Source organism: Carcharhinus amblyrhynchos, chromosome 17 (genome assembly GCF_965287045.1).
Source record: "Carcharhinus amblyrhynchos chromosome 17, sCarAmb.v2.hapA, whole genome shotgun sequence".
In the NCBI taxonomy this organism is placed as follows: Eukaryota; Metazoa; Chordata; class Chondrichthyes; order Carcharhiniformes; family Carcharhinidae; genus Carcharhinus; species Carcharhinus amblyrhynchos.
Window position 1 is genome coordinate 46,714,873 of NC_137340.1, and position 23,097 is coordinate 46,737,969.

A 23,097-nucleotide genomic window follows, 5' to 3' on the forward strand; every position below is an offset into this window, starting at 1 on the left:
CACCATCTCGAGGACAATTGAGGATAGCCAGTATATGCTGGCATAGCCAGCGTCCTGTGAAAGAACAAATAAAATGCAAATTGTACGTGACTTGAAATATGCAATGTACAGGAAAAAGATTCAGAATAAAACAAATTAGGAAGTGCAGTGAATGAGGGCAAGAAAAACAGCAGCAACTGAACCCTTTCCATGTTCCTTACTTCACATGAAGTGAATGGAATGTACTTGGTGATTTCTCAAGGGCTTTCGTTTGAGTGACAGAATGCTAATACTGCACTTTTTTCCTTCTGGAAAGCTGCCAAATATATTTAAAACCAAGTGTTGTACGCATGTCAAAAATGCCACAGAGTGAAAGCTTTGTGCACAATTTGAACACAGGCACATCCCCCCCCCCCCCCCCCGTATCTGATTTTGCCAAGCTACTGGACCTCAAAAGTCAGACATTGGTATGTAATGCAGGAAGTCTGATACCACACTAAACTAGCACAGTTCCGGCGAATACCTGTGAGTGGTTCCTGACCTGGTGCAACCTAAACGGGAGCAGAGAGGATGAAGACAAATCCAATTTTACAGAGGTACAAGAACAAACACAGAAGCACACCATTATGTTTGAGATTCTCAATTATCTAGAGGGAAAAAAAATTAGCTGAATTAATCACAGAATCAAAGAGTCCCTACAATGCACAATGAGGCCATTTGGCCCATTGAGTCTGCCCCGACAACAATCCCACCCAGGTCCTGTCCTATCCACTGTAATCCCACATATTTACCTTCCTAATCCCTGTGACATTAAGGGGCAGTTTATCATAGCCAGTCAACCTGATCTGCACATTTTTGGACTGTGGGGAGAAAACTGGAACACCCAGAGGAAACCCCCACAGACACAGGGAGAATGTGTGGAATTTGCACAATCACTTGAGGCTGTAATTGAACCCAGGTCATGGTGTTTGAGGCAGCAGTACCAACCACTATCATCCCACATCAATTTTGAATATTTCTAATTGAGATATGAGAGTGAAGTTAGTTTTGAGCATGCAGTTTTTTAACAATTGAACTTTGTTTTAGTTTACAAGCAAATAAATGTTCCTTTTCACCACTTGCAAGTTTTACAAGTTTAATTAACAGATTTGTTAACTCATTCTGGAAATCCTTTGTAATATAAGCAGCTTAAATTCTCCAGAGAATGAAGTTGTCAACTGTTAAAATAATTACGTAATTTCTCTGTGTGCTTGTCAGTCTCCTGGCTTTTATATCTGGCTCAGTGTCGCAAAGGGTGAACATGCTTGACAGAGAACGTAAGAAATAGGAGTAGGCCAACTAGCCCCTCAAGCCTGCCCTGCCATTCAATAAGATCATGGCTGATCTTGTAGTGGTTCAGTTCCACTTACCCGCCTGCTCCCCATAACCCTTAATTCCCTTATTGATCAGAAATCTGTCTACCTGTGACTTAAACATAGTCAATGAGGTAGCCTCCATTGCTTCAGTGGGCAGAAAATTCCAGAAATTCACTACCCTCTGAGAGAAGAAGTTCCTCCTCAACTCTGTTCTAAACTGACTCCCCCTTATTTTGAGGCTGTGTCCTCTAGTCCTTGTTTCCTTTCTAAGTGGAAAGAATCTCTCTGCCTCCACCCTATCTAAGCCCCTTCATTATCTTATTTGTCTCTGAGATCACCCCTCAGCCTTCTGAACTCCAACGACTACAGGCTCAATCTCCCTTCATAAGCTAACCCCCTCATCTCCGGTATCAACCTGGTAAACCTTCTCTGCACCCCCTCTAAGGCTAATATATCCTTTTGCAATTCAGGGGACCAAAATTGCACACACTACTCCAGTTGCAGCCTCACCTGTATCCTATACAATTGCAGCAAGACCTCCCTGCTTTTATGTTCCATCCCCCTCACAATAAAGGCCAACATTCCATTTGCCTTCTTGATCACCTGCTGCCCCTGCAAACTGACTTTGAGTTCATGTACAAGGACCCCTAAGTCTCTCTGCATAGTAGCATATCGTAATTTATCACCATTTAAATAATAGTCCATTTTATATTATTCCCTCCAAAGTGGATAACCTCACACTTGCCAACGTAATACTCCATCTGCCAGATCTTCGCCCACTCACTCAGGCTATCCAAATCTCTCTGCAGGCTTTCCCACTCATGTTTGTGTCATCAGCAAACTTTGCTCTCCTACACTCGGTCCCCTCCAGATCGTCTATGTATATGGTAAACAGTTGAGGCCTCAGCACCGATCCCTGCGGCACACCACTAGTCACCAACTGCCAACCAGAAAAGCACCCATTTATTCCAACTCTCTGCTACTGTTAGTCAATCCTCAATCCATGCTAACACTTTACCCCCAACTCCATGTACCTTAATCCTGTGCAGCAACCTTTTGTGAGGCACCTTATCGAATGCCTTCTGGAAATCTAAAAACACCACATCCACCAGTTCCCCTCTGTCAACCGCACTCGTTACATCTTCATAAAAATCCAGTAAGTTTGTCAAACACGACTTTCCCTTCATGAATCCATGCTGCGTCTGCTTGATCGAACCACTCTTTTCCAGGTGTCCTGCTATTTGTTCTTTAATGATGGCGTGCAGAGAAGATTTACGAGGATGTTGCCAAGACTCAAGGGACTGAGTTATAGGGAGGGATTGGACGGGTTAGGACTTTTTTCTTTGGAGCATAGGAGACTGAGGGCTTATCTTGTACAAGATCATGAGAGGCATGGATAGGAGTGAATGAACTGTCTTTTTCCCAGGAATTAAGAACAAGAGGGCATAGGTTTAAGTTGAGAGGGGAAAAAATTAATGGGAATCTGAGGAGCAACGTTTTTACACAGAGGGTGGTACGTATGTCGAATGAGCTGCTGGAGAAAGTGATTGAGGCAGGGACATTGACAACATTTAAAAGGTATTTGGACAGATACATGGATAGGAAAGGTTTAAAGTGATATGGGCCAAATGCAGGCAAATAGCGTTAGCTTAGATGAGTTTTTTGGTCAGCATGGACCAGTTTGGGCCAAAGGGCCTGTCTCCGTGCCATAGATTCTATGCTTTGTCTTGTTAACCACAGGATTAACAAAAGCCAATCAAACAAAATAATTATATTTTATGCTTAACACAAAGCACATGTTTCTATGTCAATTTAAAGTAATTCAACATTTTAAACATTTCAGTTTGAAGGACTGGGCCAATATTGTACAGACCCTGGATCCCAGACACCCCAATCTGAGCACCCCTGCAGAGATCTCCTTCATGTTTTTGAATAGTTGCATGTGAGGCTAACTAGTGTTGTTAAAATGCCTGTATAGTTCTACTTGGTATGTACATGTACTTGATATATCTAATGTCCTTAAATTTTTTTTACAGGTCGGGTGCTGCAATCTCCACTCCAGAAGTAGTGTTGAAGCGACTGACGGCATTAATGCGAAATGGTCCTCTCTTTGCTTTATCATTCCTTTCTTTCTGGGTGGTTTGGGCCCGCCCTGGAGTACAGTTTCTCATCTGCCTATGTCTGTACGATGGATTCCTCACCTTGGTGGACCTTAATCATAATGCTTTACTGGCAGACTTGGCAGTATCGGAAAAGGACAGGACTAGACTGAATTTTTACTGCTCTCTTTTCAGCGCATTTGGCAGCTTGTCTGTGTTTATGTCCTATGCAGTCTGGAACAAGGAAAACTTTCTCTCATTTAGACTCTTCTGTGTAGCGTTGGCTGCCTTTTCGACTCTAGGTTTTAGTATATGCACTTGGATTCTGCGACAACGGTTTCAGTTGGAGCTCAAAGTCCAATATGGAGAAGCTTCCATGCTAGAGGAGTGAGTATTTACTACTTATTCTCGTTCCTTCACGTACACACCTTTTGAGTTCCATCATATGCTGCTTTATAATGGTGCTTTGCCTGGTTAGCCTTTCAATGACAAGTCCCTTTTCTCTCTCCATCACCGCACCCTTATTTTGATACTGTCCGTTTATATCCCACCTATTCTGAAGTGTGAGTGCAATAAATTACTGAGATAACTTGTGTAATAATATTAGGTGGTACTTCAGGAATTTTGTTTTAATGGGCAGCAAATGACTCCAAAGGGCTCTTTGATTAAAATGTGCACAGAATACTGGTTAATTTTGCTACTGGATTGCCTGCTCCAGGTCTGTGAAACATTGAGTGTAAGCACAAATTATTTGAGCTCTTAAAAGAATCTATCTGTAAATGGAAATGGTTTGTATTTCATTTGGGTTTTCCTCATTATAGATGGAAAATGATATTCACTGGAAATGTGGTGATCTGTTTGTGTGATGAGACAGTGTCCTCTGCTTGGCTACCATGTTAGGCACCCGTCGTAGAGGGCAAAGGCATCTGGTTTGCCATTTTTAGTAAGTGTACATGTGGATTTCCTTTGCTACTCCGAATGTGATTGAGGAAGGCCAGCAAGCAAGGGAATAGACAAATCCTGAACGTGTAGAGGGGAAAAAGAGCATTTCCACAGATTAATGAAAGTGGAGATAGAAGTCCTTATAATTGAAAAGGTACTTGACTATCCACTTTAGCTGCCTTAGCCTACAGGGATATAAACCACGAGTTGGAAATTGGGATAAGGCAGGATTGATACTTGTCATCAGATGCTGACACCATGGGCTGAAGCACCATCTTCCTTGTTGTTAATTTCTATAATTCTACAACTCTTGGATATTTTGTGTTCAATGTACTCGAGTTAAGGTTCCAGTCATTAAAAGCCACCTCCTCAGTGATGTATGAATATCTTAATATTTTAAATCTAATGAATGGTAAACCTACACTGAACGTCCCTTTTCTGAGGGATTCGTATTCCCACCAGCTACTTTGCTGAATTCAGATACTCACCAAATATGCTGGGGGTGTGGTAGTACGTATTGCAGGACGAATGGTCCAGAAGGTTGAGTTCAACTCCCATCACAGCAACTGAGGAATTTAACAGAGCCCAGCTTATGGAGCATGATGGGAAAGCTTTGTGATTGCTATATTCCAGAATGGAAGGGCCAGTCACCTGCATATCAGGGGTCATATGTGTGCAAATTGTACAGTTGATATATGCCACAATTATTTTGGACCTTCTAAGTCTTATGTTTATTTTAAATTGTTGTCATGACTCTTAAAAGTTGTAATTTTGGTTTTTCAAGAGGCTGGTTTGTCCTTTCCAGCAATGAAGGAACCATGCAGAGTGACACATTTTCCTGCCCTTGAACACTCTGATTTCCCAAATCTGTGCTCTTCTCTTGCAACTGACTACTGTGGCAGGATTGATAACGAGATTGAAGCAATGACATCTTAGTACAGTTCACAAATACAATCCTTGCTAACTGTGATCCATAGTGTACCAAGTGTGCTGATGAATCCTTTGTATCTTTTGATGGTTCAGATGCAAGTTGTCCTCCAACATCTACCTTCTACTGTTCAGTGTGGTCAGATTGCCCTTACTAGGTAATGCTCATCTTTTTGATCATGGTCAGAGCTGATTTTGCAATGGCTCCTATTCCTGCCCCTTCCTCTTGCCAATGGAATATCTCCTCCCACTCACCCTCACCTTGTGTATCTACCATTAGTCCATTCTTCATCTGTTTGTGGCAAAGTTGGTAAAAGATCCAAACATGGAACTAACATAATGGTTCTTATTGTTCAAGGCCAATAATCATGTTGAAGAATTAGTACTTGAATGTCTCTGATTCAATTTAATCTCTCCCTCCATTTTTTAAAAAAAAGTTTGTTCAGAATTCTTAGACTTCAAAGTTTCTGACACATGGAAATGGGAGGACAGAGGAATTGAGAGCTTTGGACATCCTGGATCTTTACTGACATCAAATCAATCACTGAAGTAACTTCTTTAATGCAATCTTTTATTCAGGTTGTACATTAATCAAGCACCTCTTGCTCAGAACCTGTCATTGGCAGAATACCTGAAACAACTCTCTAGGCATCGGAACTTTGCTTGGTTTGTGTCCATGAATCTGGTGCAGGTGAGTCATATTTGCAATATTTCATAATGTTTGGTGGAGAAAGTCCAGTAATGATGTCTAAAATATGTATGGTTTAGAGACTGATACTTCACGTTGCACAACAATTTACACTGATACAGCATATTTAACAGAGTAAAGCATCCCAGAAGCTTCAGAAAAGTGAAAAGGTATAAAGTGCATGTCAAGATTAAATTATTACACCGCACCCTGTTCTTTGCAGACACAAAGAACACGTGCACACATTGCATCTGTTTCAGCTAAACAAAGTAAGTGACAGCCATTCACTGGCACATTTGTCAGGGCAATGCCTTGACCAATCAGGGCCAAGCTGCCTGGTTTAAATTTCAAATGGTGCTTGGCAGTTAACTCCGTTACCATTCTCCATGGCAACACCTCTACCAATCAATCAGCTCTGTCTTATACAGTAAAAATTGTTGGTTTCCCTTTAATGTTGGTATTCTTGCCCTAGGTCTAGCGATCAATAGCAAGATCTGGGGACTTGGATTCAGACCCCGCCATGGCAGATGGTAAAATTTGTATTCAATAAAAATCTGGAATTAAAAGTCTAATAACCGTGAAACTATTGTTGATTGGAACCCATCTGGTTTACTCATGTCCTTTAGAGAAAAAAATCTGCCATATTATTTGGTCTGCCAACTGGATGTCAGTGCTGTCAACACTCTGGCCTTGTCAAGCTGATGACTGTATCTGGTGCCAACTCCCTGCCCCTTGTTGGTTGGGCCCCTGAGCCTAAACAGTGTTTCATTGGACCCCAGAGTCGGATTTACATACGGTTGAATGAACAACTGCATTAGAGGCAGTGGGGAAAGGGGAGGTGCTGATGCACAAGAGGTTAGAGTGCCGAGGAGGCCTGGAAGTTGTTATAGCAGTAGGGAGGAGCAAGGTCAGGTAAAAGAACATTTTAAGTTTGAGACCTGGGCCCACAGCTGTGTCACCGTAGGTCAGTGAGCAGAGTATGATGGATGAGCGGGATATGATATGGGATCAGATACTTGCAACAGAGTTTGAACAAACTGCAGTTTGAGGGCCAGCATATCGGAAGCCAGCCAGGAAAGTTGAATAATTGATTGTGTGGTAACTAGCCATGAATGAGAATTTCAGTAGCAGATAGCCTGAGGCAGTTGTGGAGATGAAGTTGGAGACGTGGAAATCCTGTGATTGTATAGCTGAATGCCTAGAAATCTCTGGATATCTTGAACTTTATCAGTTGGCAGATGCTCCACTGAGTCACCAAGGAACACTAATTGTGTGGAGATTAATTTCAGCCAGAGGTGACTTTGATGCAAATTTCTGCGTCATAAACCACATCATAAAATGCACCAAGCAATTCAGACTGGCAAGCTGCACACATTTCACCCTACTGTTGGGGATTCTAGTGGGAGAATGCTCTCCTAGCTCGCATGATTTGGGAAGGACTGGCTGATTGTTCCAATACTCTCCAAGGCAAAATGGATCAATACTTGGGAGTAAGAAGGGGAGGACAACAAGCTGCATGGATTCCAGGAGCAGCTTTAACCCAATTGGAGAGAAAATGGGAATTGGCTCTAAATAATCTACTTTGAATATGTTGGAAACACCGGCAGGTCTGTCAGCAGCTGTGGTGAAAATCGAAACAATAACTCTGTTTCTCTTTCCTCAGATGCTACCTGACCTGCGGAATATTTCCAGCACCTTCTGATTTTATTTCAGGTTTCCAGCATCCGCATTGATTTGCTTCTGAATATATGATATTAGTTTATTTCTTTATGGTTGTTGTTGGATTTTTGGGAAATGGACGCTTGGGAATGGCAGTACAGTGATTAGATTGCTGCCGCCCAGCCCAGCCCAGGGACCTGGGTTCAATTCCTGGCTTGGGTCACTGTCTGTATGGAGTCAGCATGTTCTCCCCATGTCTGCATGGTTTCTTCCAGGTGCTCCGGTTTCCTCCCACAGTCCGAAAGATGTGCTGGTTAGGTGCATTGGCCTGCAAAATTCTCACTCAGTGTATCCAAACAGTTGCTGGAGTGTGGCGCCTCGGGGATTGTCACAGTAACTTCATTGCAGTATTAATGTAAGCCTACTTGCAGCACAAATAAATAAACCTTGAACTTTTTGCAAGTGTTTAATTCGGTCTATCAGATGATGAATTCGGATTACAATGTGCAGTTTTTGAGGTATTCTAACGAATGGATTTCAGCTATGTGTAATATTTTAAAGGATTCCACACGAGAGAAATGGAAAGCCTGAATAAAATGCAAGGTCGAAAACAATTTAACTATTATTGCATGTTGGAGAATGAGCATAAAACCATAAGATATTGGAGCAGAATTAGGTCACTCGGCCCATTGAGTCTGCTCCACCGTTCAATCATGGCTGATACTTTTCTCATCCTCATTCTCCTGTCTTTTCCTCGTAACACCTGATCTCCTTAGGAATTAAGAGCCTATCTATCTCTGCCTTAAAGACGCTCAATGAACTGGCCTCCACAGCCTTTTGCGGCAAAGAGTTCCACAGGTTCACTACTCTCTGGCTGAAGAAATACCTCCTCATCTCTGTTTCAAAGGATCATCCCTTTAGCCAGAGGTTGTGCCCTCCTGTTCTAGTTTTTCCTATTAGCGGAAACATCCTCTCCATGTTGACTCTATCCAGGCCTTGCAGTATCCTCTAAGTTTCAATAAGATCCCACCTCATCCTTCTAAACTCCGACAAGTACAGACCCAGAATCCTCAACCATTCCTCAATATGAAAGCTCTTCATTCCAGAGATCATTCTTGTGAACCTCCCCTGGACCCTTTCCAAGGCCAGCACATCCTTCCATAGCTATAGGGCCCAAAACTGCTCTCAATGCTCCAAATGGGGTCTGGCCAGAGCTTTATACAGCCTCAGAAGTACATATCTGCTCTTGTATTCTAGCTTCCTCGACATGAATGCTAATATTGCATTTGCCTTCCTAACTGCCGACTGAACCTGCACATTAACCTTGAGAATCTTGAACCATGACTTCCAGGTCCCTTTTAGTGTTTCTGATTTCCTAAGCACTGTCTCAATTAGAACATAGTCTTTGCCTTCATACCTCCTTCCAAAGTGCATAACCTCACACTTTTCCACATTGTATTCCATCTGCCACTTCTTTGCCCATTCTCCTAACCTGTCCAAGTCTTTCTGCAGCCTCCCTGCTGCTTCAATATGACCTATCCCTCTACATTATCTTCGTATCATCTGCAAACTTAGAACTGTGCCTGAAAAAGACCTCTTTATCCCCACTCTCTGCCTTCTGCCAGTCAGCCAATCCTCTATCCATGCCAGGATCTGGCACTTAACTTATTTAACAGTCTCCTATGCAGTACCTTGTCAAAAGCCTTCTGGAAATCTAAATAAATCTAAATAAAAGATGGTGGAGTGGCTGCTGGCAGAGGGACAGGGAGAGCTCAGTGGAAGAGATAACGCATCTTAAACAGAATTACCATCCTGGCAATATTTCAGCCAAAGATGTACAGAAATGGCTGAAATTTGCTGATATGCAACTTTAGTGAAGTTGTGCATTTTTCTGAGATGAGCTGACTTAACACAGTTAAATACTCACTTTTTCAAAAGGTGTTTCACTGCCACTTCAACAGTAACTTCTTCCCACTGTTTATGGAACATCTCCTTTCGGATAGGATTTCACTCTCTACGGGTTCCTTTCTCCTAGGTAAGCACTACGTTTGTTGTCATTGCCAAACTTATCAAAAGAGTCTGAGATTTTCATTTTTGTTCTCTCCCTGTAGGTGCCAGTCTGATGAAGGGGGATGAAATCAGATAAGACTGTATTAGAATTTGAGATGCTTTGGGAGAGTTTTCTTAAATCCAGTACTGGGTTTTTCAGCTGAAGCGCTTTCACACTGTTTGAAGCAGTACAGTGTAGGTGGCAGTGAATTACAAAGTCAGTTTTATCACCAACTATGGAAGTATTGGGATAGTCAAGTTTAGAGGGAGCAGAGGCATGGAGGAGGGCTTCAGCAACAAGGATACAGGATACAGTTTGGCAGAGTCAGTAGACAGTCGTGGTGATGGTGTGAACATAGATCAGAAGCCGGTCTCCATGTCTCAGGCACCAAGATTGGAACACTCAGATTCAGCCTTGGACAGAGGGATGGAGTTAGAAATATATAAAAGTAACCCACAGATTGAAATGGTACAGTAAGTTCCAGCAAAGCTGTTTTCTTCCTGGCTGGAGGAGAAAGCTTGGAGGAAGGCTCCAAGGATAGAACAAATAGTAAGCAAAATTGAAGCATTTTTCCTTTTTCCTTCCCCAGGTGCATCGTATATTGCTCCACATTTAAACAACCTCTACTTCCTGTCACTGTGCCACAGATTTGGAGTGTATCTGGTTATCCGATGGTTGTTCTTCTTAAAATTAATGCTGAGCTTAATCATGTTGTTGGCGGGACCAGATCAAATCTACCTACTTTGTTTCTTCATAGCCAGGTACAGTAACAGTCCCTCTATAGGAGTTGAAAGCATTTGGTAAGCTTGATACCATGAACAGCAACCCTTACAGATTGTTGGTCTAGTTACCATAGCATTGTTCTTTAATTGTGTTGTTGAAGAAAAGGAAATTGGGAATTTCATTCACTCAATTCTGGTCTTCTCTTCTCCCTCATTATCCTCAGGAAATCCCATTCAGGTGCAGGGATGCTGTCCCTTGAGTGTCCAAAAGAATTTGCATCTCAGCACTCTGGAACTTGCTGCACAATCTCAGTTAATAATATTATTTATTCAGCAGCATAACTGAACCCTCCAACATTTGATCTGGAGTCCACTCAATTAAGACTTTCTGGATTGTCTCAAAATAAATCCCTTCCTGTATTTTTTAAAGTTACAGTAAAGGTGAGAAGGTATTGTAATTTTAAACCCAAAGGACTGGCTCCTCACCAGTTTTACTGCTATATAATGGGTATATAACACTAATACTTATCCCTTTTTGTAATTTTAAACTTGCCAGCAGTTTACTCAATGAAATGGCACCCTGCAGATGTTTGTCACCTTGAGTTATACAAAATTGGGCGTGGAGCATGGATTATGTGTCCATTATCAGAAATGTTGCTGCAATATTGATTAAAAGTTCCATTGAGGCTATTATGCTTCAGGTGAGATATTACCATATGTATGGTACTTTTCAAAGGAAAGTGGAGAGGTCTCCCAGTGTTCTGGCCATCATTCCTCCTTCAACTAACATTGCCAAAAAAATTAAATGACCATTCGTTTCACTGCTGTTTGTGGGATCTTGCAAAATGATTGCTGTTTTTGGTTCCATAAGTCACAGCACTTAATTGTATGTAAAAGGCATTATAATCACAGGATGTTGGAGGCCATTCAGCCCATAGTATCTGTGCCAGCTCTCCAAAGGAGCAACTCACCTGATGTCTCTTCCCTACCTTTTCCTTACAGTCTTGCATATCCATCCTTCTCTGACAATCAGTTAATTTGAATGCCTCATTTAATCCTGCCTCCACCACACTCCTGAGGCAGTACATTTCGAGATCCTAAACACTCAGTGTGAAATGTTTTCCTCATGTTTCTATTGCTTCTTCTTTTTACCAATTACCTGCAATTCTAATAAAGTATGACACAGCAGCAAGTGTTTTTTAGAGTTGTGTCATCTATTTGTTAAATATTGATGGTTGTCTGCCCTTAACTTTTGCTATGTAGCAGTTATTAATTCAGTGTGCAAATTATTTCATCTTTTAAATTGCATTAAATCCTCAAATAACCATCCATCCTCAATCCAACTTCCTACTACTTTTTATGCCACTAATCTTACTGGACCTTATGCTTGCCGGTATTTTTTGAGTGTTATTTTCATATTTGGTACAATCCTGCGATTAATATATCTATAGAAAACTTGGTCATGCCATTTATACTTCACTTGACCATATAACCTTTTGCCTTTGATTACATGGCTTCCCTTCTCCATAAGAACAGATTTTTTTAAAAAATTCAATTTTTCTTCTGTGCTGTAGTCATTTCTATTCAATTAACTTATCTCAAATCCCCAAGATTTTTGTACATGGAAGATTAAATTACCTACAGCAGTGATCTGCATAATTGGCATATCTTGCTATAATATGCTATGATTGCTATTGTCTAGCTGTGTCCCTCGTATGGAGGTCAAATGTGACTGTAGAGTCACTTACGAACTAATTCCCATTGGCTATTTTCCCTTAAATTTGTAAGGAATGTAACTTCTAAATTTAAATTGAGATGCATCTTTTTGTTCAATGGTTTGTCTTGTAGTGAGATCCACTAATACTGTAAAATCGCTTTCAGTAGCATTACATTCCACTGAAAGCTGATGAACTGAAACTCCAGCCTTGCTAAAGAAACAAAATGAGTAAAACACTGCCAGTCAATATACAGCACAGCTACAGGGTTGAAATCATGAGTCACATTTCAGTACAATGGACTGCCACAAAACTATTAGGAATCTGAATTTGTTGTTGTACGGTCCATGTTAATTTGATATTATCGAGTTTTTCTATTATTATTGACTGGTGTTTCTGGTTGTCATGGCGCATGCTAAAGAAGCTTAAGTATTGAAATAAATAATGAGACTGAATCATAAAAACCCAGCTGATTTTGATCTTGGGTGACTGTTGAATTGTGGTCTGTTGGATAAAAAGTATATTAAATCAATGATAAGTTCATTCCTTAGTAACGTGAATACAAACAAAAATGACACATACTTTACAAAGTGGGAAGGAAAGTATGTTGTGGTTTGCGTGTGGGAAGCATTTCTGGTCAACGCTTGGTCATAGCGATCATTAAAAGTTAACTTAAAAGATTAAAAAATCTGCCTTTTTAAAAACAATTTTGTTAGCCAGTCATTGCTATTAATGAGCTTGTGTTTATCATTGATTCATTACTATGTCTGTATGTTGCTTTGCCAGGAGTTCGTTTCTATTAATTATTTCATTGCTAATTGGTAAACTGATAGTGATGAATTCAAACTTTCGTCATGTACTCTTCGTGTGCCTTTCAGTTACTTTATTTCTGAAGTTATTTCCTTACCCCAACATCCCCGGACCGCCAATCAATGCAGATGCTCGCTGATTTTCTTCATCTTTGATTTGATTTATGATTGTCACATGTATTGATATATAGTAAAAAGTATTGTTTCTTGCGCACTATACAGATAAAGCATACCATTCATGGAGAAGGAAAGGAGGGAGTGTAGAATGTAGCGTTACAGTCATAGCTAGGGTGGAGAGAAAGATCAACTTAATGCGAGATAGGTCCATTCAAAAGTCTGGCAACAAAGAAGAAGCTGTTCTTGAATCAGTTGATACGTGACCTCAGACTTTTTATATCTTTTTCCTGATGGAAGAAGATGGAAGAGAGTAACTAACTGGAGTCCTGCGTTATGCTGGCTGCTTTTCTGAGGCAGAGGGAAGTGTAGACAGAGTCAATGGATCTCTTTCACTCCCCTGTCCGTTCAGCACTTTAGTGTCCATCTCTAAAAGTGAAATGGTTATACCACCACGAATGGAGCTGGGTGAGTATTAAAAGACACAACTACAAGTCTGAGCTTGGAGTAAGTAGTGAAAAAACCAGCATGAGGGAATAACTTGCCTCACCTTGTCATCGCCAACCTGTTGTAGATTGATTGAAAACAGTGGTAGAAATGACTACTGCACAGTTCTCATGCTGAGCCAAGTCCCTTCACGACAAGTATATTCCCCATTGTGTCCTGTGGCAGTACTATATTAAATATGATGGATAAAAGGATGCATCTCCCTGTTCAAAACTGGGCATCCATGAGGTTCTAATCTGAAACCTCATGACCCAGAATGTTCCTCATTCCTCGCGCAGTACATGTCAGGAGCATCACTAAATCTACCTGAAAATAAGGTGCCAACATGAGGAAAATACAACACACAACTGCTTGCAAGCCAAACAGCCAGAACCAATATAACAGGTCAAAGTTCTACAGCCTTGCTATATTTAGCCGTGATTGCTGGTGGACAATCAAGCAGCTAACAAGAGGAGGAGGTGGCAGCATGATCTTGAAATAAGTAGTGAAAAAACCAGCATGAGGGAATAACTTGCCTTACCTTGTCATTGCCAACCTGTTGCAGATTGATTGAATCTGTTCAATGATGGCAGACCTCACTGAAAACTAGGCAGGAGCACGTGCAACCATCTTCAGCCAGAAGTGCCAAGTGGATGATGTAGCTTGTCCTCGTCATGTGGTGCCCAGTGAATGAATAGGAATTTATATAGCCCCTTTCATATCCTCAGAGTAGTCAAAGTACATTAGAATTGCAACTGTACTTAAAGTACTCAATCTGTTGTGAAGCTAATCTGAAAGTTGCTATATCCATTTTGTTCATTTATAAATGTAGATATGTTTCCAAAACACAGTACCACATGTTTAAGAGATTACAGTAAGGAAAATGCTCTGTCAACCCATTTCTTACAATAAGATCGAAGCGATATCCACTTCCATTCATTTTCCTGTGTTTTCGTTCTATTTCGGAGCAAATTCTGGAAATTGGCATCAGTTGTAAAGGACTCCATTATTTGACTTATCTTGTGCTTCATCTTGTTCTAACACACACTTTCATTTGTGTGTTATTTTTTAGTAACCGGGTATTCACAGAGGGGACCTGCAAACTCCTGAATCTGGTCATCTCGGACCTCGTAGATGAAGACTTCGTGATGAATAAGAGGAAGCAGGCAGCATCGGCACTGCTGTTTGGAATGGTTGCCTTGGTGACCAAACCTGGACAGACATTTGCCCCATTAATTGGGACATGGCTTCTGTATGTTTACACAGGTATTTGACTTCAGTCAGATTATTTGATCTGGAGAAGTGGTGTTGTAGTTTCCAACTCTCTCAACAGTACAACTGCTTTTCTATTCCTTTTACATAAAATAGCAAAATAGCTGCACAGAAATAGCAATTCAGGGTAACTGGTCCATGCCAGTGTTCATGCTCCCACCAGACTTCATCTGATCCCATCAATGTATCCTTCTATTTCTTGCTCAAATGTTTATCTAGCTTTCCCTTAAATGCATCAATGCTATGCACCCAACTGTTTCTTGTGTTCCATGTTCTACTGGGTACCCTTCCCTCAGGAAAATAAAGTTTCTCCTGAATTACATGTTGGATTTATTGGTGACTACCTTGAATTTATAGATTTACAGCTCAGGCTTTGACCTGCCTTTGTGTCAGTAGATCACTCATGTAAAGTGTAATCCATTATGAAACAAATACATTTTCAGAATATGATAGCCCATTCAGCCCCGCAACTGCACCATTCTAGAACATAAGAACTAGGAGCAGGAGTAGGCCATTTGGCCCCTTGAGCCTACTCCACCATTCAATAAGACCATGGCTGATCTTTTTGTAGACTCAGCTCCACTTACCTGGCCGCTCACCATAACCCTTAATTCCTTTATTAAATATTTATTGTTCAAATATTTATCTATCCTTGCCTTAAGAACAGTCAATGGGGCAGCCTTTACTGCTTCACTGGTAAGGGAATTCCACAGATTCACAACCCTTTGTGTGAAGAAGCTCCTCCTCAACTCAGTCATAAATCTGCTTCCCCTTATTTTGAGGCATTGCCCCCTAGTTCTAGTTTCACCTGCCAGTGGAAACAGCTTTCCTGCTTCTATCTTATTTATTCCCTTTTAGAAACTCATAAGATCTCCCCTCATTCTTCTGAATTCCAATGAGTATAGCCCAGTCTACTCAGTCTGTCCTCATAAGTCAACCCTCTCAACTCCAGAATCAACCTAGTGAATCTCCTCTGCATCCCCTCTAGTGCCAGTATTTCCTTCCCCAAGTAAGGACTCCAAAACTGTACACAGTACTCCAGGTGTGGCCTCACCAGCACTTCATACAGCTGCAACATGACCTTGCTGTTTTTAAACGCCGTTCCTCTAGCAACAAAGGACAAAATTCCATTTGCCGCCTTAATTACCTGCTGCACCTGCAAACCAACTCCTTGTGATTCTTGCACAAGGATACCCAGGTCCCTGTGCATGACAGCATGCTGCAATTTTTTTACCATTTTAAAAAATAGTCCATTTTGCTGTTATTCATATTTACCAACATTGTACTCCATCTGCCAGATCCTTGCCCATCTGTATCCTTTACAGACTTTCAGTGTCGTTTTCACACTTTGCTCTGCTACTCATCTTAGTGTCACCTGCGAATTTTGACACACTACACTTGGTCCCCAGCTCCAAATCAATTACAGTGCCAAACTGATCCCTGAGACACACCACTAGTCACTGATCGTCAACCGGAAAAACACCCATTTACCCCCACTCTGGCTTTCTGTTAGTTAACCAATCTTCTATCCATGCTAATACATTTCCTGTAACACCATGCACGTTTATCTTATTAGCAGTCTTTAGTGCGGCACCTAGTCAAATATGCTTTCTAGAAGCATATCCAGATACACCATATCCACAGGTTCCCCATTGTCCACTGCACGTGTAATATTCTCAAAGAATTCCACCAAATTAATCAAACATGACCTTTCCTTCATAGAATCATAGAACCCTACAGTGCAGAAAGAGGCCCTTCGGCCCATCGAGTCTGCACCGAACACAATCCCACCCAGGCCCTACCCCAAGATCGCTCCATAATCCCTACCCACTAATCCTTCTAACCTCCACTAGCCTGGACACAAAGGGGCAATTTCTTAGCATGGCCAATCAACCTAACCTGCGCATCTTTGGACTATGGGAGAAAACGAGAGGAAACTCATACAGACACGAGGAGAATGTACAAACTCCACACAGACAGTGACCCAAGCCGAGAATCGAACCCAGGACCTTGGAACTGTGAAACAGCAGTGCTAACCACTGTGCTACTGTGCTGCCCTTCATGAAGCCATATTGTGTCTTACCAGTGGGACAATTTATATCCAGATATCTGGCTATTTCTTCCTTGATTATAAATTCAAGCATTTTCCCTACTACAGAATTTAAGCTAACCGGCCTGTAATTACCCTCCTTTTGTCTGCTTCCTTTTTTAAATAGTGGCATCACATTTGCTGTTTTCCAATTTGTGGGAACCACCCCAGAGTCCAGCAAATTTTGGTAAACCACCATTTCCTATTTCCCCTGCCATCTCTTTTAGTACCTGGAATGCATTGCATCAGGAGACTTGTCTACCTTTAGCCCCATTAACTTGCCCAACACTATCTCTTTTGTGATAATAGTTTCCAGGTGCTCACCTGCTATTGCCGCCTTGTCATCAACGTTTGGCATGTTATTTGTGTCTTCCATTGTGAAGACCGACACAAAATACCTGTTCAATGTCTCCAGTCATTTTCTCATTTCCAATTATTACATCCCCTTTCTCATCACCTAAAGGACCAATGTTTACTTTAGCCACTCTTTTTCGTTTCATATATTTGTAGAAACTTTTGCTATCCGTTTTTATATTTTGAGCTTGTTCACTCTCATAATCCAGTTTACTTTTCTTTATAGCTTTCTTCATGGCTTTCTGTTCTTTAACGATTTCCCAATCCTCTAGGTTCCCACTAATCCTTGCCACTTTGTATTCTCTTTCTCCGCCTCCCCTCCTACCAAGAGTACAGTTACTCAGTTCACACATTAACAATATCAGCTTTGGCTCCGTGATAGCACATTCCATCTCAGTCAAATGATAAAAGGATTAGGTCCCACTCCAGAGACTGGAACATATAGTCTAGGCTGAAGGTTAGTGCAGGTCATGCTGTAACTGTACAGTACCTTAGGCCTCATTTAGAATATTGTGTATAATTCTGGTTGCCACACTACCAGAAGGATGTGGATTCTTTGAAGAGGGTACAGAAGAGGTTTACCAGGATGTTGCCTGGTCTGCAGGATATTAGTTATAAAGAGAGGTTGATAAACTCGGTTTGTTATCACTGGAACCATAGAGGTTGAGGGGTGACCTGATAGAGGTCTACAAGATTGAGCGACATGGACAGAGTGGATAGTCAGATGCTCTTTCCTAGGGTAGAAAATTTAAGTACTCAGGGACATAGATTTAAGGTACATGGGGAAAAGTTTAGAGGAGATGTGTGAGGCAAGTCTTTTACACAAAGGGTGATGAATATCTGGAACGCGCTGCCTGGAGAAGTGTTGGGAGCAGGTACGATTACAGCATTTAAGGGCAACTAGACAAATACATAAATAGCATGGGAATGGAAGGATATGGACTCTGTCAGTGCATACAGTTTTAGTTTAGGCAGGCATCATGATCGGTGCAGGCTTGGAGGGCCAAAGGGCCTGTTCCTGTGCTGTACTGCTTTGTTTTGAGGGAGTGCTGCATTGTTGAAGATTGTGCTTCACATGACATACTGAACTGAGGCCCTACTTTCTTGGGGGCATAAAGGATCTTGTGGCCCTAATCAATAAGCTGGGGGATTTCCCTTATTTCTTAGTCAAATGTGTATCACTGAAATGTTGTTTAGAGAGATGGGAAGTGAAACTGACTAGGTCAGATTGATTTTCTGTTTTACCCCTGCCAAAATGTAGTCATTGGAAAATGAAATTGACGAACATAAGAAGCTGGCTGCTTGTCAAGTTCTCAGTTCCCCACCAGAGTTTTGCTTCTTGTATTGTTTCTGTATTCAATTTTTGGTTTCTTCAGTGATTGGTAAATTTGTTTTTCAGGGTATGACATTTTCCAACATGACGCTCTACGTGATATTGTGAACACAAAGCCAGTGGTGGAGCCAAACGTTGCCTGGATGACAGCAATCCGCCAAGGTTGCTTCTACCTGTTGGTCTTCATCCCTATCACCTGTGCCGTGCTGCAGCTGCTGGCCTGGTCTCAGTTCAACCTCCACGGCAAAAGACTCCAGACGATAAAATCATTGAGGCAGAACACCCATCAGGAGGGCCATCAGGACATTAAAGCTGTATAGGTCACTGCCCTGAATGTGCAGGAGCCAACGACTGCCATGTCTAGTAGATGAAACATAACTTTTTAAAATCGTCACTTCAGCTCAGGATATGAATGCCTCCATCTTCAATGGACCAATATTTGTTTTTTAGATGGATTGTGTGTGAATTTTGGAGACTGCATTAATGTAGCAAATTCCAAGTATTTTAAGACTATTGGCTAACCAAGACCTTTGTGCCTGATCATTTTTTTAACTTGACTTTTAATGTTTACTGGGGGGACTACAACTTGTACTTTGAAATCGAGGATACATTTCAAGAACTGTTTGGTTATGAGTGCACAAGGTCTTAAGAATTGCAAAGTCTGTTATTCCTTATGTTATAAAATTCAGCAGATTGTAATCCCACCATCCATTCATCACACTTGGAGCCAATTATTTGCATATGTATTTTTAAATTTGGACTGAGCTAAAGATTGATGTTGTCATATTGATTTTTATACCCCGCTGAGTATTAATTCTGAGTAACCTTTCATAATATCAACATATTGCAGTTGTGTGTGCAATGTTGGGAGGAGGAGGAACTGGCTGCAGTAATGGGTTGATATTGACCTTTCACCTCAGGGTTAGGTTCAAACTCTACTCCAACAAATCAAAGCCATCCAGCTGCCTGGATGTGAAATGAGTTTTTTGACAATCTCGCTCCAACTTCCAACTAGATCTAAGCTCATGGCACTAAACTTCTCCCCTCATTGGCATTAAATTGGAAGTCTCATTGACACTTTAGCAAGGCTGGTTTAAGCAGGATGCCAGAATAGTACAGGAAGATGGCCTCCTGCAAAGTTGTGGCTTAGGCACCTTGTTAACTCAGAGGGAGCTTTACTTTGAACTTGCCCATACTATACCTAACCTGGGAGTGAGTGTTTATTGCTGATGGTTGGTATCTATAATAGGAAATTTTCCATTCCCTAGCAATAATAAAACTCAACTGCATGATACGCAGAATCTATTGAAGCAAAAATGACGACAGTGGAAGTGGCAGAGTTTGGATGTAGCAGCGTAACAGAGCAGACCCGGTAATGAGAAGGATCTCTTGAGTAGTCAGCATCACTGGCCAATTGCCCAAAATGTGCCATTAATTTCTTCATCCTGACTGTGAACATTTATTGCATGTATTGACCATAGACCAAGAAATCCTGCTTTTCCCAGTTTTATGCCTGCTGACATTGGCAGTTTGCGTCGCTGAGGGAGATTTATAGGAATCATTCTTGAGTATGTTAATTTACAAAGGGATCACAGATCATCTGGCAATCTAATAATTGTTTACTATTAACGTGCAAAGGAAGTCTCAAATGGTTTATTTTATACGGGACTCTCAGCGCTAGAGACATGAAGCATTATGAATTGTGGATAAAATATTGCACTTGTGGATTGTAAACCAATTCCATTTGTCCAGCTTTTATTGTAAATTGTGCTTAAAATCGTATGTTTAATTTCTCGTGTAAAGCTTTGAATACCTAATTACAATCAGCAGCAGCACAATAAATAAAATCACCAGAGATGCCCATGATATTTGAAAAGACTTGCATAGGTTATTTTTAAATTAATACTTGTATATATTGGATATATTTATTTTCTAGATTTTTTCCCCTTATTAGCTCTGGTCTTTTCTTTCTTTTGCCTGTCCCATGAGATTGTATTGCTGGGAGCCAGAGCAGAGGAAGAATCAAGCGATGATGCTCCAACCATCATGAATGTGGGGGAAGGCTTGACAAGCCAATTGGTTTTCTCCTATCAATCACTCTGTATTTTCATAACTCATTTTAACAATGAGTTTTGGAACTATGTAAACGTATCAGACTTTGGTAATGGTGCTTTTCCATTTGCAACTATATTGCCATGAATGGAATTTCCAGAGAACTGATTCTGACTCTCTAATTGCATCCACTGCTGAACTGTTAAATATTAGTGTAACTTTGAAATATAGCTAATGTCTAAAGACTTTGGGAACAAGAATTGTGTGTATTTGGGTTTTCTTACCTACCACTCTGCAAATTCACATCTATTCTCCAGTATGGCAGCAGCTTCTTCACAGCAAGCTGTTGTAAGATATGAGTGATCACTGCTGACCTGCACTTAAGTTGGCCTTTACATGACAAGCCCTAGTATCAGCACCGAGTTGGATGTCAATTAAGAATTGGTCCTCAACCTGGATCTTGAGCAAAGGAGTGACATTTCGGGTCCTGATGTTGCGTTTTGACTGCAACTGTAAGAGTCCTGCTGCTCACCATTTTGTAGGGTAAAAGGAGCCTCCAATTTCTTCCTGATCAGAAGAACCTTCCCATTGATTTTAAAAAGAATTCATGGGATGTGGGCATTGCTGACTAGCAGGGCCAGCAGCTTTTTGTCCATCCCAAATTGTCCTTTAAAGTGAGTGGCTTGCTTGGCCATTTCAGAAGATAGCAAGGAGTCAACCACATTACTGTGTATCAGGAATTGCAGATAAGGACAGTAAATTTTGTTCCCTGAGGGACATTAGGATTGTTACAGAAATGTTGCAGTTTGCATTGCTGTGCAGACAGGCTTGAAGATTTTGCTTTTAAAGCCAATGTTGAACTGTGGAAACAAAGAATTGAATACATCTTTGCCACCTTTTATTCCTAGAATATTATGTTTGTGTTCAGGAATTGAATCAGATGAAGACATCTGTGAAATCAATCATTGCTTTTTTTTTAAGTTATAGCAAGCCAGAATTTTTCATTATATATAAAATGTTCCTTGAAGTATTTTATAGACCTTTGAAATATTAGTCAGCAAGCAACAAAATAAAGTATTGTTTGTTCTAAAACATTAAGTTTGTTTGGTATTTGTCAGGTTTGACCTGTTATTAAAAACCAAGTCTTTCATTTGTATAGCACCTTTCACAAGATATCTCGGTGCTTTACAGCCAGTGAAGTACTTTTGAAGGGGAGTCATCACTATTCATAAAATTGTGGAAACCTACAGTGCAGAAAGAGGCCATTGGGCCCATTGAATCTGCACTGACCACAATCCCACCCAGACCCCACCCCTACATATTTACCCACTAATCCCTCCAACTTGCTCATCTCAGGACACTAAGGGGCAATTTTAGCATAGCCAATCGACCTAACCTGCACATCTTTGGACTGTGGGAGGAAACTGGAGCACCTGGAGGAAACCCACGCAGACAGAGTGTGTGGAGTTCATACAGTGACCCAAGCCAGGAATCAAATGCTGCCCATTTACTATTGTAAATGGAGGAAGTGTCACAGTTGAAATATGCATAGCTAACTTGAAAAGTAATGTGATGATTACTAGATTTTTTTGTTTGTGATGTTGATTGATGAACATTGATCACAAAAACAGCGATTATGTGAATGAATCCCTTTTTGGTGGTATAGAGGCAGCATCCAGCTCTTCAAATCATATATTTAATCTTTAACTTTATCCAAATGGGCAGAGCAATGGTATTGATTATAGAGTCATACAACTTTGACCATTTAGCTGATGTTTTTCCCCATCGCCCTGCATTTTTTTGCTAATTAAGATGGTTTCCGATTCCTTTCAAAGTGAAAAGCAAAATAGTGCAGGTGCTGGAAATCTGAAATAAAAACACAATGCTGGAAAACCTCAGTAGGTCTGGCAGCATCAGTGGAGGGAAGAAACGCTGTTGATGTTTTGAGTCTGAGTTTCTCCAGCATTTTCTCATTTTGAAAATTTGCTGTTTTAACCCACTTTCATCACTCATGATAAACTGCTGAGCAACAACATTTTCTTCCCCTTTGTTTCTTCTGTCAATTATCTTTACTCCTGTGTCCCCTGGTATATGAACATGCACATTAGGAGCAGTAGGCCTGTTACTGATCTTCCTGGTGTGGAGATGCTGGCATTGGACTGGGGTAAGCACAGTGAGAAATCTCACAACACCAGGTTAAAGTCCAACAGGTTAATTTGGTAGCATGAGCTTTTGGAGTGTCGCTCCTTCAGGAGAGTGAGAAGTTGTGTTCACAAAACGGCATATATAGACACACTCAATTTACAAGATAATGGTTGGCATGCGCGTCTTTACAGATAATCAAGTCTCAAAGGTGCAGACAATGTGAGTGGAGAGAGGGTTAAGCACAGGTTAGAGGTTGTGTGTTGTCTCCAAACAGGGGTGTCAGTGAGATTTCACAGGTTCAGGCAAG

The 23,097-nt window shown here is 41.0% G+C and overlaps 1 protein-coding gene across 1 annotated transcript in view; it reads left to right on the forward strand.

Moving 5' to 3' along the window:
- Positions 1-21,737, forward strand: part of slc68a1a (solute carrier family 68 member 1a) — a 50,525-nt gene extending 28,788 nt beyond the window's left edge. Inside the window, exons 4-9 of the mRNA XM_080205896.1 lie at positions 3,371-3,820; positions 5,882-5,993; positions 9,588-9,684; positions 10,289-10,460; positions 14,618-14,811; positions 18,660-21,737. Of these exons, the coding sequence (XP_080062022.1) occupies positions 3,371-3,820; positions 5,882-5,993; positions 9,588-9,684; positions 10,289-10,460; positions 14,618-14,811; positions 18,660-18,913 (1,279 nt within the window). The 3' untranslated portion in view covers positions 18,914-21,737. The remainder of the gene's footprint in view (positions 1-3,370; positions 3,821-5,881; positions 5,994-9,587; positions 9,685-10,288; positions 10,461-14,617; positions 14,812-18,659) is intronic.
- The last annotated feature ends 1,360 nt before the right edge of the window (positions 21,738-23,097 follow it).